At 44.2% G+C, this 19,462-nt stretch overlaps 1 protein-coding gene across 9 annotated transcripts in view; it reads right to left on the reverse strand.

The window, feature by feature from the left end:
- Foxp1 (forkhead box P1) overlaps positions 1–19,462 on the reverse strand; it is a 448,446-nt gene that overhangs the window by 144,257 nt on the left and 284,727 nt on the right. For 8 of the 9 annotated variants that reach the window (XM_052174415.1, XM_052174416.1, XM_052174424.1 and 5 more), the window contains one exon: positions 4,565–4,759. The exons of the other annotated variant lie outside the window; for it this stretch is intronic. In XM_052174415.1, the coding sequence (XP_052030375.1) occupies positions 4,565–4,759 (195 nt within the window). The remainder of the gene's footprint in view (positions 1–4,564; positions 4,760–19,462) is intronic. 9 annotated transcript variants of the gene reach the window in all.

Raw genomic sequence — 19,462 nt, forward strand, 5'->3', positions numbered from 1 at the left:
TTTCGGAGGTTCTGAGGGCACCTGCGCTGTTAGGCGTTTAGTTCAGTTGTTTAAGCAATCTTCAGAAGTATATAAATATTTATAAAAAGCAGCCTACTATTTTTACCCACCTCTAATTTTTTTAAGCAAAATTGAATTAATTCCCTTATCGTTGCACAGCATCCTGAAGGCGACGTCTGCAGTAAAGGGTCTCTAGAGCACCACCCCAGCACCCAGCACTGCAGCTCTTCTGAGGTGTTCCCCAAAATGCATTTAATGAATTCAGATCGTTCTTGATTGTGAATTTGGGATGAAGCCAATTCTCCATTTCCATTTCTATCATTCATGAAAGATATCTGCCAGGTAAATTAACAGCATAAACAAAGAGGACAGTGTAGGAGAGTGAGCCGGATACTGGCCAAGAACTCCAAAAGTAGCCTCTGTTCCTGGCTCAAGACTTCTTCATCAATTAACTAGGCTCTGTCCTGAGAATGCACACACTGGGCTTAGTTTAGCATGCATGAGCAGCATGTGTTTCTCTCCTGGTGAAATTAGCCCACTTTGGTGATGTCTGCCTTGGGTTCATGATATCTTAGGTAACCACTTAGAGCCTCCACTCACTTTCCCTTTTCTTTTGTTTGTCTCATCAGCCTGTGAAACTGAAGTGTGCTGCCAAATGTGACGTGGAGAAGTGGGAGATCTGCTTACAGTATGCGCCACAGCACATTTGGGGATTTAAGGTTTCTTTTCGCCCCTCCCCCACCATCCAAGCTCTCAGCAGATCAAATACTCCTTCCCCATCAGTCGTTCCTCTATGCAGATCTGAAATCTGCTACCACAGCTCTCAGAGTTGAAGGGTAAAGGAGAGGATCAGAGAGAAACCCTGTGCAGAGTGACAAGACTTCCTGTTCATTTTAGAGCCACTCCAGGTAAGACACCCACGGAAGAGGACACGGTGCACTGGGATAGACTTCAATGTCAAGGTTATGTCGTCTGAGAAGTACCATGTCTACACTCATCATTTTATAACAAGGTGATAGACTATGTGACTGAGCTTAGTAACTTCTCCTTTCTGTTAGTAGAAGGCAAGACTCCACTAACAGAGCTTACGGGAACCAAGTGACCCTATATTCAGCAAGAGGTCAGGACACAAACACAATACACACACATATACATATAGAAGAACACACACATGTGCCAACTCTTAAAAGTCTGCACATGTGCCAACTCTTGAAAGTCTGAGGAGCTAAGGGGAAACTCAATATTGTCTTCACAGACTAGAATTCCTGATAGCCATGTTCCTTCCATCCTTTCTACACAGACTGAAGTGTAGAATACATCACAAGGCTAGTACATAGCCATGATCCATGACATGTTATGTGTCAGATTTTTGGCTTGGTTGCTAAAATCTTTAATGGTCAAGAAAAACCAGAACTCTCAGAAGGAAATCCCCTCAGACTATCCATCGCATCCCTACTTAGGCCAAAGGAACCATTACTCATTATCCTAAATGCCATGCTTTAAGAACATGAGTACTGGGACTGGAGGGACAGACCATTGGTAAAGAGTTTCCAGCATGAGGGGGTGAGTTCAGACCTATACCAACAAGGCATGGAGATGTGCATATGCAATTCTAGTGGGGGTGGGTAGGGTGTGGGGGGAGAGGGCAGATCCCTAGAGTTCAATGGCAAGCCACACAGTTAAAGTGGTATAGTCAAGTTCAGTGTGAAACTGTCTCCAAAAGTAATTCAGAGTGCCTGGCATGATGGTGTCAACCTATATTGCAGAGGCAAGTGGATTTCTATGAGTTTGACGCCAACCTGGTCTACAGTAGCAAGTTCCAGGCTAACTGAGGCTTTGATGTGTCTCAAAAGCAAAAAATTGTGGAGCTGGACTGAGTAACACACTCGCTGTCAGGCACTGGTGTGCAACACACATATACATGAAGAAAAGCAAATCCAGTTTATTTTTATTCATAAGTGAGATTCCGCTCTCTGCTGCGATTGGACAGTATCTTTGTATATTTTTCAAAACTTCAAACCAAAGCTGTACTTCCCAATATTATATTGCCACTTCCCAATGCATTGGAGGCCTGCTAAATTCAACAGGACCCCTAATATTCTCAAGGCTGTGAGAGGCCCCAAGAGGGAGGCCAAAGAACGGACAGGCATTTGAATCACTGAGTGACAGGCTGGGCCAGCTCCCTGTATACATTAATAAATTAGAATTTTAATTGTGTCTCTGTCTGCAGGAGATGCCCTGGTACTTTAATATGTACCAACAATTGGCTATGTTATGGAATCTGCAATGTGGCCTCCACTGCTGACCCCTGAAACACAATTCCCAGACTGACTAAGGAAACTGTTCGGTTTGATCCCTTCAACTTATTTGAATCCTGACAAATAAGCTCACCGCTGAAAGGTCAACACAGTCATATTTCATCCTCCTGAGCTGTTCTTAAGACATCTGCACAACAAAGCCCTTCTTACAACACCTGACACCCGCCCTCCCCAGCACCGCGCCTCATTATAACTGTCTCGCACACCGGTACCAGCACCCACACGGCCTTAAGAGTGTGCGAGCTGCTGGTAGTTTACTGAACAGCTGTCTTCGGAAGAGTCTGTAAACAGCTCACACTGATATTCAACTTGCCCAATAACCTGTCACTATAAGGTTGGACTTTTGTGGAAGAGGGTCAGTTTCCCTGGCACAGTAGGAAAGCTAGAATTAGCTTACCAAGGACAGGACAACATGTGCAAAGGTGTTTAGAGGTTGACATTAGTCTATACAAATACTGGGGGAAGTTGACACAGGTAGATCATACTGACTAGGAACATACTGTGTTACTGCTAATCACAAAAATTTGCTACAACACTTCTAGTGAGAAATCCATCCTTGGCCCCCAATGGTGGGGAATAGCACCCACTATCTACCTTCTACCTTAAGTATAGGCGGGCCTAAATACCCTGCCTCACCTTTTTTTTTTTTTTAAATACCACAATTTCCTCTACCAAGACCCAAATCCAAATTAGATTTTATGAACTCATTTCTCCTTCTACTTTATTAACCCCTTTGGCCTCGATGTGCCTGACATGAGAAGTTGTTGAAACAATCTTCTTTTGTTATCACTTCATAAAAACTGTTCCCCATTTTCAATTAAAGATTCAGAAACATTCCGCAAACATGTACAGAAGGAGGGCATGTGTGCTACTATACTCATTACCGGGTATCATAGCAGAAGCACTGCACCCTCGTGAAGCCAAACAGAAGCTCTCAACACTGCAGACAGCTGGGGTTGACAGGCAGCACTTCTTTCTGGAGGACATGTTGGACACAGTAGAATGGTGAACAGCTCCCTTGGTCCAAAGGCTATGAGGTGTTATAAAGATCTCTGCAACCCTGTTCCCTAGTTATGAATAAAATATGTCTCCAGAATAAGAAATTTTATGTGTAGTCAATGGGAAAGTTGATTAATCTAGCCACTATAAAAAGTATTATGACAGACCCTCAAATAAGCACAAGAATCCTCAAAACAACAACAACAACAACAACAACAACAAAAAAAACAACGAAAAACAGAACTATCATATGATTTAGCTAGCTTATTCCTGGGTGTACATCCAAAGGAAATGAAATGGTTATGGTGGTTTGAATGTGAAATGTCCCCCACAGTCTCAGGCATTTGAACACTTGGTCCCCAGTTGGTGGCGCTGTTTGTGGAGGTTTATGTGGTCAGCCTTGCTGGAAGAACTACACTACTGGGGTCTGGCTTGGACACCAAAGAAGCCTTATACCATGCCAGATCACTCCCTGCTTCCTGCTCAGGGTTGAAGATGTGAGCTCTCAGCTTCCTACTGCCAAGTCTGACACTTGGTGCTATGCCTCTCAGCCAAGATGTACTCTCATCCCTCTGGATAGTAAGCCTAAATAAACTTACTCATCCCAAAGCTGCCTTGGTCATGGTGTTTCATCACAGTACCAGAAAATAAATAACATATTGGCACACTGACAAGATCTGCAAACACTCACGCTTGCTGTGGTACTATTCAGATAGCTAAGACATGGGATTGGCCTACATGCCTATCATCAGTGGCTTAACAGCAATAGAGTCGTTTCTCCCACAATGAACAGACAGAACAACTTTCTGTCATTTGCAGCAAAATGTTCAGAGACAGAGGGCATATCAGTAAGGGAAACTAGCTAGACCTAGAGAGGCAAGTATTGTCTGCTCTCTCCCATTTGTGGAAACTAAAACGAGTCAACTTGAAGATAGGAAAATGGTTACATGGGAATGGTGCAGTAGTGATGTCAGGAGGACAGATATGATCAGTGCTGTGTTATTCATACTCGATCCCCCTAGGATGCTAGATTCCTCCCAACATTAAAACTATAGGTGTACAAAAAAGAAGCTTCTGGTCAAAGATATTTTTTCTCATGTCATAGTCATCTCATAAACTAGAACACACACACATTTTGCACGTTTACCTTAGACGGTTTGCAATGGTCATGATAACCCACCTCTGCAAGGCTTCTCAGACACACGCAAGGGTATGACAGTAATTTTTTGAAAAAAAAGAATTGCTACCTGAAGAGCTGGTTGCTTGTCATTCCTCTTGGGAGACTTTAATCCACTAACTTGCTGCTGCTGCTGCTGCTGCTGTTGCTGCTGCTGCTGCTGTTGCTGTTGCTGTTGTTGCTGCTGCTGCTGCTGCTGTTGCTGTTGTTGTTGCTGCTGCTGTTGCTGCTGTTGAAGGAGGAGCTGCCTTGCCACCTGCAGGGCCTATAAGAAAAAAAAAATGAAGGGAAAGACTTCATTATCACACAGGTCTGGAGACTTCCTCACGAAGTGGATCTCAGGAAAAACCCTTCAGAGGTGACCCTCACCGTCCTCATTCCTCGGCAAAAGAAACGGCAAGCAAATCTTCTTGCCAGTCTACAGAGAAAACTTTCCAGAATACATTTCCTCCGATTTGGTGAAATTACCCATGACTCCTCAGACACAGTATCATACGTAAGTAGATACTTCTTCCCCACGAAATAGCTGCCATGACATCTGTAATTATGAATGGCTGGCACTGTGTGGACAGATATCAGAGAGGAGGCAGGAATGATGAGAGAAATTTAAAGCTCAGGGGACAAGGAAGAGCTCTTACTGGATATACCATGTCCTACTGGATTCTTCTTGGGAAAATTTAGAAACTCAAGATTTCTGTATTTTCACCATACCTGCATCCAAATAAAGAGACAGAGAGCTAGGCAGTGGACCACAGGAACACGAGCCACCATAGTAACAGCCACTCCCACAGAAAGCTTAGAGTAGATGGAAGCACATATGGAATGATCTCACTGAAGACATAAGAGGAAAACCTACTGGCTGGGGTGTGGCTCAGGGGAGAGAGGGCTTTCCTAGCATACATAAAGCTCTGGTCCTGCTTCTAGTACCCCAGGAAACAGGCATGGCAGTATACACTGTAATGCTAGCACTTAGGAACTGGAAACTCAAGTCAAAATTCAAGGTGATCCTTAGCTGCTTATATATGTGTATATGTGTGAGTATACATGTGAGTATGTGCATACGTGTCTGTGTATATGTGTCTATGTGTATGTGTGTATAAATATATGTATGTGTGTGTGTCTATATGTGTGTCTATATGTGTCTATATGTGTGTCTGTGTATGTCTATGTGTATCTATGTATATCTATGAGTATATGTGTGTGAGTATGTGTATGTGTGTCTATGAGTATGTGTGTCTGTATGTGTTTGTATCTCTGTGTGTATGTGTGTGTCTGTGTATATATGTATAATATATGTGTGTATGTATGTATGTATGTATGTGTGTATGAATATATGAGTATATGTGTGTGTGTGTGTGTGTGTGGAGTGTATGTGGGTGTTCTTAGCACATTGATTATACATAGATGTTCTTCTTCCAAACATTGAAACTTTTGGTTATGGTATCTCCAAAGTATCTCAGAAATTTAAGGTCATCCTCAGAGGTTGAGCTCAGCCTGAGCTAACCTACCTAGCCCGACAGACAGAGATAAAAGAAAAGAAAAGCTGAGCAGAGGTGGTCTGGGGTCATCTCAAAGTTTTCACTATGAACCCAGGAGCCAAGCAAGCTACTCTACATGAGTCCTTCAAGCTTTCTGAAGTGCTGAGGTTTGCTTCCAAAATAGCAGGTATAGAAGTGGTGTGACCTGGTGGTAAGACAAAAGAAATACAAAGGAGCCCTCCAAAGCTTGAACACATGACTGGGCGACCCCACCCTGTTTTTTAACTTCAAGTGAGGAAAGAAGTATTAGCAGCACAGATATGGCAAGTATTGAGATATTCATTGTCATAAAACTAAGTATAAGAATAACAGTAGGCCACCACAGCCCTGCGAAGAGAGAAGGACCAGCCACAGGAAACTGAGGTGTGCAGGTAATGTGCCAGAAAATTACATGGTTAGTCAGAATGCTGGGGTCTACTCAAATGAGAAGCGAGCACGCACTCGAGAAAGATCAAAAAGGATGCTTACAAAATGATGTACTTATATAAAATGAAAAGTGTTGCATATCATATAAAAATTTCTAAAGATTAAATAGTTTTTATTTGTGTGTATGTGTATGTGAGAGAGAAACAGACAGACAGACAGAGTGTGTGTGCAGACATGTGCACCATGTATGAAGAGGTACCTGGAGGCCAAAGAGGATGTCAGCTGCCTTGGAGCTGGAAGTATATTAGCCTGTGAGCTCTACAATGTAGGTTCCGGGAACTGAACTCAGGTTCCCTGGAACAGCAGACAGTGCTCTTAACCACCCAGCAGCATGCATACCTATACATATATATTTTTAATGTGGCTACTCATATTATTTGTACACCAGGGAAGGGGCCACACAGACATGATCGATGCCTCAAACAAAATCTGACACTTTGGGCTTGGAAAGTGACCACAGAAGACTGCCGTGGTACCAGCTTCCCCAGAGATGAGCAGCCAGGTGACTTGGACAGTGAAATGTGCAGGTGTAAGAAAATAGTTACAACTCTGAGTCAGAAGGCCAGGGCTCCCATGTCCCATAGGGAGGAAAACAGAAATGAGGATCCGTGGAGGGATTCCTGCACCTGAAAAGGTGGACTGACGGCTAAGACAAGCCCTTGATAGAGCTCCTAAGGGACTGTTGTACCAAGAACTTTTAGAACATGTCTTCTGACTTAGGCCTTTGGGCTAAGAGGTACAAAGGAGCGCAAACGGAAGCACTGAGAGGCAGGAGACAAAGGAACAAGCTTGTCCTCACAAGTGGAGCCTGCCTCAGCCACCACTGTCCGCACCTACCCTCCTCCTCCAGATTGGCTACCTGCTACAGAACTCACCCCAGGATCCCTGCATACAGAATGCCCAGGCTCCTTTGCCAGAAAAGAGAGAGACTCCTCTGAGAAAGCCTGCTTGAAAGGGAGGCTGTCTGAGAGGGGCAGCTGGGAGGCAGGGCGCCTGGGAGTGTTGCCTGAGACTCCAGCCTGCTGTCTTGGTGGGGGATTCACCATCGCTGGACTCTGGGTTTCCTTGTCTCCTTGGAGACGCTCAGTACATGCGTGGGCAGAAAAGTGGGCAGAGTGAAGATTTCATTTATATCATATAAGAAAAATAGTCCCCTGTGCAAGGTTCCTGAAGGAGCGACGGCCCCCTCCCCCCACTATCCACACTCCCTCAGCTCTTTCACATAAAGCTCCCAAGGCCTTTCATGCAAGACAGGAAACTATTCTACATCACAAGCCTTCCAAATAGAATCTCCGGGGTAAAGGCTAATCCCAAAAGGAGGCTCCAGCTGTGAGGTGGAAGCAGAGAGTGGGGCTGTAGTAGACAGTAAAAGGTGTTGCAGAGAAATACATGGGGGGGGGAGGGGGGAGACGGTTAACCTACTGTGCACAGAAAACCACTACTGTACGATTTCCCTGGATTCACAAAATACTAAGGGACCAAGCTTTTAAGCTTTTAAAAAACTGAAGTCTCTAGAACCAACCCAAGCTACCCCCCAGCCAAAGAGAAAATATTAAGTGTCTATGAAATAGTATTCACACACACACACATAATGATTCTCGCAACTGTGTGAGCTTCAGAGTAAATAGTAGGAACCCTCAGGCTTACTCTGACAGTTTTAAGTGGGGAAAAAGGTTATTTATACAGTTGGTGTCTTTTAAAATCATCATCATCATCATCATCACTATCATCATCATATATAGGTATTATGATTGTGGGTACCACTTGTGGGGATTAGGACATTTTGTGGGGTCAGGACATTTGTGAAGTCAGTTCTTCTCTTCTTCCACATTTATGTTTGTTCTAAAGATTCAACTCAATTCTTAAGGCCTGTATAGCCAGCGAGAGTTCTTACCCAGTGAGCCACACTGCTAACACTGTGATGTCTTTTTTAGACCCAACATTATATGAACTTTTCTGCTCATATAATGAACCCCAGACTTCCATATTTCACAGGTAGCCTCACTATAAAAGAAGGGAAGGAAAGACACACAGAAGGACTTTAGGAACAGGTATGCCCACGGAAAATGTCATTAAACCTACTGAAGACAGACCGACAAGAGGTGGAGCTGTAGGAACTGTCTTTTGGGGTTCAGTCTGCAAGTGAGTAAAAATAAGTAAAGGAATTTTAAGTGTTTCAGAACACAAGTACAGAGAATAAATCATTTGAGTATAAAACTGTTACAAACATTCCATAATTCTCCTGCTTTATGAATATGCCAGCAAAGGTAGGGGCAAATATCACGTTCAAAAAATAAACTAAAAACCACTATGGGTTTCAACAAAAAAATTAAAATCTGATGATTTGCATGTGTAGTATACTTTGAAATCAGCCACTAAGGGATGGTTTCAGAAATGCCATATTATCTAAATCTGTGCAATCTAGAGTTTAAGTTGTCATGCACAAAAGGGATCACAATGCTTAAGATTTTAGTTTAACAGTACACACTTGTAAAGCCAGGACTGAAGAAGAGAGGGGGATCCTGTTTGTTCATGGCTGATCTGAGGAAGATTTGGAAAGACTGTCCAGCAGACTTGAACTGATGATAAGAACTTCACAAATACTCAGCAGCCATTTTGACCCACAATTCATATCACCATACACTAACATCCTTTAACTCAGGTTCCAGTCCAGCCAGCCAGGAGAAGATCTTTATTCTAGTTCCGCAGGGAACCAGAAAGGACAGCTCTTACTCTCTTAACAGTGTCTCAGTGACAACTGGAGAAAAGATTTTCCATGTGCTGCTGGAAGATAAAACACTGAGAATAAACTAGGTGTGTGGATGAGAGTTGTAGACATAGAGGGATGGAGAGCACAGGAAGGTGAGGAGGGAGAAGGAACAGGAGAGGTCGGAAGAGGAAGAGAAGAGGAGGTGAGGGCATTTATGTGCACGGACATGAATAAATCAAAGAACTTCTCTTTACAGCACACAGTGCCTCTGGCTCCTGTTCCAGGCCAAGCTCTAATGTAAATAACTTAAAAGGCCCAACTCCATCTCTGGGGACCTTTTACTCTTGGTGGCTCTTCCTGGGCTGGGTTGAATCAACACTTCCTTTATAAAGGATGTGACAATTGCCTGGCACTGGATGACTCTGTGCTTATTTGAGCACTGAGATCAGGTTACAATAAAGACTCAGTCGGAGGGTGTCACCCAGCAGAAGCAGCTGATAAAGGCAGCACTTAGAAACAGCCCTGTGAACTTACAGAAAGGCAGTGCACATGTGCAAAACCTTCACCTAGACAGACTGCCCAGATGCCCTTTTGCTTTGACTCTCCTCTAAGGCCTTATCTGTAAAAGGGATCAGAGATATCAAGGTCTGGGGCCATTTCTGAATGTCTACACAGAGCCTGCAAACTAAACTAGGGGATGAGTTGCTGTTTTGCCAGGCTATATTTCCATAGTAACCAGGAACCTGGGCATTTGCAGTATGTCTTCCTTCTCTGGATTCAAGATGGTTCCATGCTCAACAGTGCCTTCACTTTCTAAGTAACTGAGTGCCATCTGCTTCATACAAACGATGTTTTACTTCAGCATGTTTACCGCGTTTGAGTTTGAGCTACTTGTATCTCAGGTTCATGGCAGGTGCTTAGAGGAATGGCTAGGTAATCCTAGTTTAGCATGTTTATCAAGGTAGCTGGTCTTAAAAACATGTTTACCACTTTTAAGGAACTACTAACATGTTTACATAAAACATAGTCCTTGCAAGCACACACATACATACGTACAGCAAGCTGGAAGAAAAGAAACCTTTAGAAGAGATTTTGTGTAACACCCTTATTGAGGGGTCTTTGATGAGATGGACACATGGAAGTCCCTCAAAAAACTATCTGGAAAGTTTGGGGTCACAGTCCCATGCACTGTAGCCTGCAACTCAGATTTTGTTCATCATCTGAGTCTTCTCAGACATTTTCCTCCCTTAAAGGAAAAAGGGGAAAGCAGGGCAATGTATCACCACCTGTGATCATGACTTGGAATTCAAATTTTAGTAGTAACTTCCTACACAGCCTCTTACTTTATGGGAGGGGAGTCAGCAACCCCTACTTTGGTCTGTTCTCTGTTTATCCTTATTTTAAGTTGTTGTTGGTGTTTCTGTTGTTGTTGTTTGTTTTGTTTGTTTGTTTTGTGCTTGAGGAAAATCTTTCTATACATCTGCCCTTTCTCTGAGATAATTTAAATTTGGAATTCACAAGGGCATTGTGAATTAGCTGATCTTGAACTCAAATCACTTCTGTTTCTCAATAAGTACTGGGACATGAGGAGAAATACATCCATGTGCTTCAAAAGCCAAAACTGTCAAAAATATGAGGTAAACTACCGAGTCTGTGGATTTTCCCTCATGTAACTTACAACCTCTCAGATTGGTACTAGACTTTGTAGACTGTGTTAATCTGTGTAGCCCTGAAATTCAAATTAAGACCTTTCCTCTTACAGATTTCAAAGTAGGTCAGAGTGGTTCACCTTTTCTTTAATTTCTCTCTGGACTCTCTGTAGCCCTCTAGATAAAACCTGTCTCTCAGATAATTTCATAGCCTAGTAAACAGCCACTGCACACCCGGGGGTGGGATGGCTCAGTGATTAAGAACACTGGCTGCTCTTCTAATGGAACTGGATTTGAATCCCAGCACTCACAGTGGTTTACAGTCATCTGTAACTCCAGTTCCAGAGGATTCGATATCTTCTTCTGATCATTACGGGCACCAGGCACACATGTAGTGTGCACACACATATAGGTATACAAGCTATCATGCACAATTTTAAAAGAAATGGGAAACGTGGAAGGAAAGGCATCTTGCTTATACCACACCTCAATCTTTAGCCTTCTATTTACTATCAGTCCTCCCTAGCAAGTCTTCTTCCACCTGTTCCAATCTACTCCTGGTTTTAGGTATAACCAACAAGTGCTACCTCCAAGACGAGTGTTCACCCGCTGTCACAGATGGACAGTGCTCTGCAGAAAGCCCGTGAGGAAACCCATCTCTCTATCACCCCTGTACCTTTCCACAGGAGCACACCACATACACACACACACACACACACCCCACACACCCACCCACCCACACACACCCCCCCCCACAATAGCTTACAATATCTACAGAGTAGACAGCATTCTGAAGCAGCAAATTCTCCAAACAGGGCTTTGTTTGTGTGTGTATGTAGGGTGTGTTTGTTTGTTTTTGTATTTGTGTTTGTTTGAATATGTGTGTGTTTCAGTGTGTGTTTGTGCATCTGTGGATGTACAGTTTGTGTTGGGTTGTGTGTGTGGTATATGTGTGTGTGTGTTGCCTATATGTGCATGTAAATGTAGAGGCCACATATTTACATAGTGTCTTCCTTCATCACCCTCCATTTATTTTTAAGACACGGTTTCTCACTGAACCGGAAGCTCATGGTTCCCCAACATGACATCCATGCCTTGCCCAGCTTTTAGGTGACTGTTAGGGGACATAACTCAGGTCCCTCACCTTCTCAGGGCAGGCACTGTACTGACTGAATCATCTGCCCAGTCCCTCCAAGCTGGATTTTAGACACATTGCTGATTATTATAAACGGAGCTTTTGGTTATCACCGAACAATGGGAAAGCAAGCTGATACCAGCCTTCCAGTGACTGGGAAATACTAGATGACAAGGCAAGCTGGCAATGCAGCTGACTGTGTAATCCTAGACACACAGAGCAAGAAAGTCCTCAACAAACGGTGATGTCCTGCTACCAATGCTCAGAATAAAACAAAATGCTCTCCCCACAAGTCTAGGTGGGTACCAGCCATGCACCAGAGAGTCTTTCAGGACCCTCTCAAACCTGACTCAGAGTAGACTCTACACTATGCAACCAGGGAAATAGACAACAGCCACTTGTAGTCAATCCAGTGGACTCACATAGCTGAAGGATCTGGGGCAAAGTGCACACTCCACTTGGACCTAGTTATTTACAGGCCAAAGATTCTCTCCGCATCTTCTTCCCCAGAGTCCTGAGGGCTGGGCAGGTTTTCTAAGGTTTCAGCATATGCTTCAATAGTACCTCATTAGGCAGCGCATCCTGTGTGGGCTTTCTAAAATGGTCCACAGTCTTTGCAAAGAAGACAAAGAGAGACTATGAAGACAGACATAATGAGAAATGAGAACACAGCTCCATCTCATCATTATCATCATCATCATCATCATCATCATCATCATCATCATCATCATCATCAGTTTGGTTTTTCGAGACAATCCTGGCTGTCCTGGAACTCACTCTGTAGACCAGGCTGGTCTTGAACTCAGAAGTCCACCTGCCTCTACCTCCCACGTGCTGGGATTAAAGGTATGCGCCACCACTGCCCGGCTTATCATTATTATTATTGTTGTTGTTGTTATTATTATTATTATATTATTATTATTATTATACCCTTCTCTGTTTTCCAAACACAGCAGTATAAAAGGCAGAAGCTTTGTTCTTTGTCTGCTACCCCTTAGACTGGATTGTATTAGGATGGAAGAAAGCAAGTGATATTTGTGCCTTTATTTTATTTTGAAGAAAGACAGAAGAAGAGGAAGGAGACACATATCCTATGCTGCAGTTGTAACCCCAATTCACTGGCTGGTATTAATGCTGGGAACTCAAATGCCGCTGACACCCCACCTGCAGACACCTGGAGAGAGAGAGAGCAGGCCAGACAGGAGAAAGGTTCTGCTACAAGCCACACCCCAATGAAGATCTACAGAGCAGCAGGGGTCAGCATACCCTGCATCCACCAGCGATTATGACTAATGATTTTTTATTTGGAAGGCATACAGAGGATACTTCCCGCCAAAGAATTAGGATTTTCATGAGACTCAAAAAAAATAAATAAATAAAATCTATGATCTTCTTGCAAAATTGAGTGGCAATAAACATTCAGGAAGTCTGTTTGAAGTCTCTTAAGAGAGACAGCAAGAAAGAAGGAAAACACCAGCCTATCCTCCTCCTACTCCTGTGAACACAGGAACCTATAACCACCTTGTTGGAGTATTGGCTGGCTGTTCTTTATGGCAGCCAGTGCCAGACTCTGAGTCACCCGCGCCAAGGCTCCTGCACCTGAGTTGTCTTTGGAGAGATTCCACGTAAGCATTGCCCAAGCCCCAGCTTGCTGAACTCATGGGAGTTGGACAAGATCACAGCCCGGGGGCTACTGACCTCAGGCAATGTGAAGATCACTAGGGTAAAATACAAGAGTCAAGTTTATTAAGAACTGCCTAAAGTGTGAACGCCGGGATTAGAGAGACGGATGGATGGGCCTGTAGGCAAGCACGAGGACCTGAGGCCAGATCCCAAGAATTAACACAAAAAACAGTACAGGCTCAAGTGTGTAACCCAGACACTGGAGACAGGAGGATCCCCGGAACTCACCAGCCAAGCTGGCCCAGTCAAAGCAACAAGCTCCAGGTTCAGTTCGAGAATGTCTTCAGAAATAACACAGGGCCCAGAGAGATGGCTCAGTGGCTGAGAGTACCGCACTTACAGCGGACCCGGGTTCAATTCCTAGCACCCACATGATGGCTGACAACTGTAACGTAACTCGTGCATGTGGTGCACAGACATATGCAGACAAAATGCCAAAACATAAAATTATAATAGAAAGACCTTGGAGAGCCACAGAAGAAAGACGACACCTGGCATCAACCTCTGACCTGACACACGGAAAAGCTTGTGCCCCTGTGTACACAGCACTCATCCACACAGTGAAATATAAAGTAAACAGACGTGGGCCTGGATGTTGTATTAGGTCCTCCTTTCCCCTAAAGTCCACACTGAATAAATGGTACAGTCCTTCCTCGGTGCTCAAGACAGAAAATACAGGGGTCAGATGTGAGGATAAATCAATCAAGGCATCTATAACTCATGATATTAACCCCCTGTTTTCTACCAGTGCTTTTTATGAGGTTGTGTTCCAGCTACTCATTATGACTAATAAAGATTCACATCTTCTGGGGCCTCAGGTTCAGATTTGCTAATGCTGAAGCTTGATGAAGAGTCTGGCTAGAGAGTGCATGAACCCACCATCGAGGATTGTCCATAATTTGACGAGAAACACAGAGTTCCTGTATATAGGGAGAGGGTGGGGCAAAGGGGGGGGAAGAGAAAGGAGAAAAGAGGAGAGAGGCGAGACAATCGAGGGAAAGACAGTGAGTGAGGAGAGACAGAAAGGAGAGCTAAAGAAAAGAGAGAGAAAGGAGAACAGGGAGAGACTAGGAAGAGACAGGCGTGTGTGTGTGTGTGTGTGTGTGTGTGTGTGTGTGTGTGTGTACATGCCTTTAATCCCAGCACTCAGGAGGAGACAGAGAGACTGGTGGATCCCTGAGTTCGTGGCCAGCCAGGTCTACTTAGCAAACTCCAGGACAGCTAGCACTACACAGAGAAGCCTTGTCTTGAACATCCTGCTCCCCTCCCCCCAAACCTCCAACAAATAAAGAAAGAAGCAGTGGCTCTGTATGGGTAGCATGTTAAGGGGCTGAGAGTGCAGCTGAGTGATTGTGTACGTGCCTCAGAAAGGCTGTGAGTTCTACTCCGGCACCACAGACACAAACAAGACAAGCCCTGAAAATCAGGAGGATTCGGACCTGGAGGCTCCACACGGGAGCGGAGCTGAAATACAACAGCCCCTGACCCTGGCCACAGCTCGGAGGTTTTATCTGCTGTTCTTTGCCACTCTCAGGGAGGTGGGGAAAGTTTTATAATTCTTGATTCAAAGTAGAAAAACAAAGAATGTGACTTGCTCAAGGTCGCAAATGTGCTGAATGGCAGGGCAGAAAAACAAAAGCAAACAAACCTTGTTTCCAGAGAACCAGATATTCACACTGCACCAAACTCACTGATCAGCCGGAGGACTGTGGTGACCAGGAGTCTCGCATATGGATGTGAAGTCGAAGGGAGCCAAAACTACAGGCCTTGCTTCCTTCTGTGTTGTCAGGACAGGGATGGCTGCCTCGTGGTACCAAACTTTGAACATCTTAACCTTTCTTTTCCCCACAGAAAAGGATTTGCTTTTTTTGTTGTTGTTTTTTGGTTTTTGGGTTTTGTTTTGTTTTTTTTTGAGACAGGGTTTCTCTGTGTAGCCCTGGCTGTCCTGGAACTCACTCTGTAGACCAGGCTTGCCTGGTCTCAGAAATCCACCTGCCTCTGCCTCCCAAGTGCTGGGATTACAGGCGTGTGCCACCACACCCGGCATGCTTTTAAAAAAATTTTTTAACCAATCTTTTAATTCCCAGGATGCTCAAGAGTGACGGTCACATTGCCAGGCCTACCCTCTTCCTGTTTTTTTTTTGTCCCAGGCCACCAGGTACCCATCTCCATTCTACCTTCCCTTGCTTGCATGCCAGTTCCAAATGGCAGACTTTGATGACAGCCTCATACCCAGGAGGCCAACACTGCTCTGATCCAAGCAGTAGCCTGGAGTCTCCTACTTCAAGAGACAGAGAAGGAGGCTGGAGAGATGGCTCAGCGGTTAAGAGCACTGGCTGCTTATTCTTCCAGAGGTTCTGAGTTCAATTCCCAGCAACCACATGGTGGCTCACAACCATCTGTAATGGGATCTGATGCCCTCTTCTGGTGTGTCTGAAGACAGCTACAGTGTACTCATATACATAAAATAAATAAATCTTAAAAAAAAAAGAGAGAGAGAGAGACAGAGACTGGGAAGGCAGAGGCAGGCACTTTCTGAGTTCGAAGCCAGCCTGGTCTACAGAGTGAGTTCCAGGACAGCCAGGATTACACAGAGAAACCCTGTCTTGAAAAAAACAAGGTGAGTGAGAGAGAGAGAGAGACAGACAGACAGACATAGACCAGAGACTCATAAGCCCAGGTATCCCTGTCACTCTCTCCCTCTGTTCTTGCCTCTCTGGCCAACTTGTGTCACCCATGCACTCTAAGATCACGGATTTGGTCATTCCTGTCTCTTGGTTCCCAGGCTTTCTTCAATCCAAAGAGACAAGCTATCTGTATTTTGGTTTAACTAAGTTAAAAAGATTTTCTTTTGAAATGTAATTGCAAAAGCCAGGTAATCATATCTTTCATCCTTCACCAAAGAAGCTTCTTGCAGGACACGGGGAATATTACAGAGATCTGCAAGTGTCAAATAAAAAGAAGTGACCAGTCAACACCTAGCTCCAATTGGCACATCTACAATGCCAGTGCCGTGTGGAAGGCTCAGGGGAACATCTCAGAGGAACAGGGTGGGAAGAGTCCAAGAGCCAGGAATCAGGATGAGCTATAAGAGAGTGTCTTCTTGACCCAACGACAGGGATGCTGCACTCAACAATATGGTTGCCTACAAAAGACCTGCCGAGCAACAGCACCACCTGATACGCTAATGTAGATGGGAGGAATTCTACAAGTTCTTGCCCAAGATGAAGAAAGACAGGCAATTAGTGGCAGCTGAGAGCGGTGGAATAGTTTTGTACGATGAGCCCCTGATAGGTTATCCAATTCCAAGTGGTTATCCTTATACATATGTATACAATAGCAACACTGAATGGTTTCGGTAGGGAGTGTGTGTGTGTGTGTGTGTATTAATAATATAGAGGAAGATACCATCAATTCCAAAGGAAGCGAAAGGGCACAGGAAGAGAAAGAGCTGGTGGGAAATATTTAAATATAGTACCTGTGTATACGCCATTCTCAAAAAGCTTAAATCTTTCTTTTTTTTTTTTTTTTTTTTTTTTACCTAATTACTTGAGACAGGGTCTCTCTTCATAGGCCGGGCTGTGCTTTAACTAATTATGTGAGACTCATAGAGATCCATCAGCCTCTGCCTCCTGAGTGCTAGGATTAAAGGCATGCCCCTCATACCCAACTACTTCAGAATTAAAAGCAAAAACAAAAGTAATACAACAACAAAGCCCTTTCCTAAGGCAGGGTTGAAGCGATCACAAACTCACTCATTCATGACATTCATGTGGGTGAGTCTGGTACTTGTGTAGCTCAGAATACACACAGAGGTGAGTGGACTCTGTTGTTTTTCTACTGAGTATTGCCTGGTCACTTGACCCTTGAACTTGCAGAGACTCTCTTATCTTTGCCTTCCATCTTGACAGAACAGCTCTGGAATTACAAATGCTGGCCTCTGCATTGGACTTTATGTGGCTTTTAGGACACAAGCTTAGGTCCTAATGCTTGTATGGTTTGCAGGCAGTTTATATAGTAAACCTCTACCTTAGCCAAGGCGTCATCTTTTTTCTTAATCAATTAATTAGTGTTTATCTTATTTTGGCGTGCCTGGAATTCATTATATAAAAGAGGGCGTGCTCAAAATCAGAGACCTGCTTGCCTCTGCCTCTCCAGTGCTGGGATGAAAATATGTGCCACCATGTCTGGCACAGCCCTCATTCTGAATTCACTGCATATTTTCACACAATATTATATGTAAAAGTGAACACATACATATACAGACATATACAGATGAATGTATATAGTAGTGGAGGTAGGAATTATTAAATCTCTACATTCTTCAAATTGCTTTGAGCCTTGGTCACTGAAGATAAAGAAGCAGATTTCAAATGCACAGGGGAGGGAGGCAGCTCAGTGGGTGGAGTGTACGACCAGCCAGCATAAAGCCCAAAGTCTGATTCTCCGCACCACCTAGACCAGGCACGCTGATATGGGGCCGGAATCTTAGCAATGGGGTGGTGTACACAAGAGCTCTCGTTCAAGGTCACCCAGGGCGGCAGGACAACTCCAAGGCCAGTGAGGACTTTGTTGAATCTTATTTCACACACAACAAAAATCACTCCACCACAGCTATGCAATGGCTGCATGTTTTCACCAGACAGCACAAAGCAGTGAAGACTCACCACCACATTTAATTCTCGCCATTCCACGAGCTATCACTGTACTCAGTTAACAGACGACAGGGCAGAAAGCGACAGCCCTGTAAAGATCATCTGATATGCACAGGTAAAGGCTTCAGCCCAGAATGCGGTAGAAGTTGATCACATAATGAATAGACACTATTAGCACTGTGCACGCATGTAAAAATCTATGTACCTAGTAAAAAAGCAAAGATGCCTTGGGAAAAGACAATACAATGGCTGAGGAGAGCGCGCCAGCAGAGAAAGGTGACCGAGCTGTCAGGGAAACCTGATGGAGAAGTAAAGGCACCAGGTACCCATCCGCTTCCTGGGTGCCGATTCTGTGTCTAGGATGGTTCTAAACCACTTTACATCTTGTGGCCACGATGGCATGGCTGGAGAGAATCCCTTCACAGTCCCATAAGAACAGCGCCACAGAGGGAGCCCTATAATGCAAGGGTGCGGCTTTCTTCCGCTCACATGGAGGTGGACCTACTTGGGAGGCATAGCAGAATATTCAAGAAAAGCCAAGCCGGGCATGGTGGCATACCCCCTGTAATCCCAGCACTTGGGAGGCAGAAGCAGGCGGATTTCTGAGTTCGAGGCCAGCCTGGTCTACAGAGTGAGTTCCAGAATAGCCAGAGCTACACAGAGAGACCCTGTCTCGAAAAACCAAAAAACCAAAAAAAAAAAAAAAAAAGAAAAAAAAAAGAAAAAGAAAAAGAAAAAGAAAGAAAGAAAAACCAGGGCACATTCGGAGTATACTGAGGGGGCTGAGGAGATGGCTTGGTCAATAGAGTATGTTTCCTGTAAACAAGAGGACTCAAGCGTGGATCTCCAGAACCTACACGAACAGCATGCAGGTAATATGTGTCTGGAACCCTAGAGGTATGGACAGGGGTTGGGAAGAGAGACAGGAAGATGCCCTAGTGGTTCAGTTGTTACAGACAATGGGTGAGCTCTAAGTTTAGTGAGAGCCCTGTCTCCAAAAGGTGTAGTGACTGAAATTAGACTTAACATTAATCTCTGTCCTCTACATGCCTGTGGGCATACCCAACACCAAGAGTACAACACACACACACACACACACAACTTATGGTGACTTATTTATAAAAGATTCTATCCTTATGGCAGATATAGAAGGCAGCAAAAAAAAAAAAAAA

The sequence above is a fragment of the Apodemus sylvaticus genome, chromosome 2, assembly GCF_947179515.1.
Source record: "Apodemus sylvaticus chromosome 2, mApoSyl1.1, whole genome shotgun sequence".
Taxonomy (NCBI): domain Eukaryota; kingdom Metazoa; phylum Chordata; class Mammalia; order Rodentia; family Muridae; genus Apodemus; species Apodemus sylvaticus.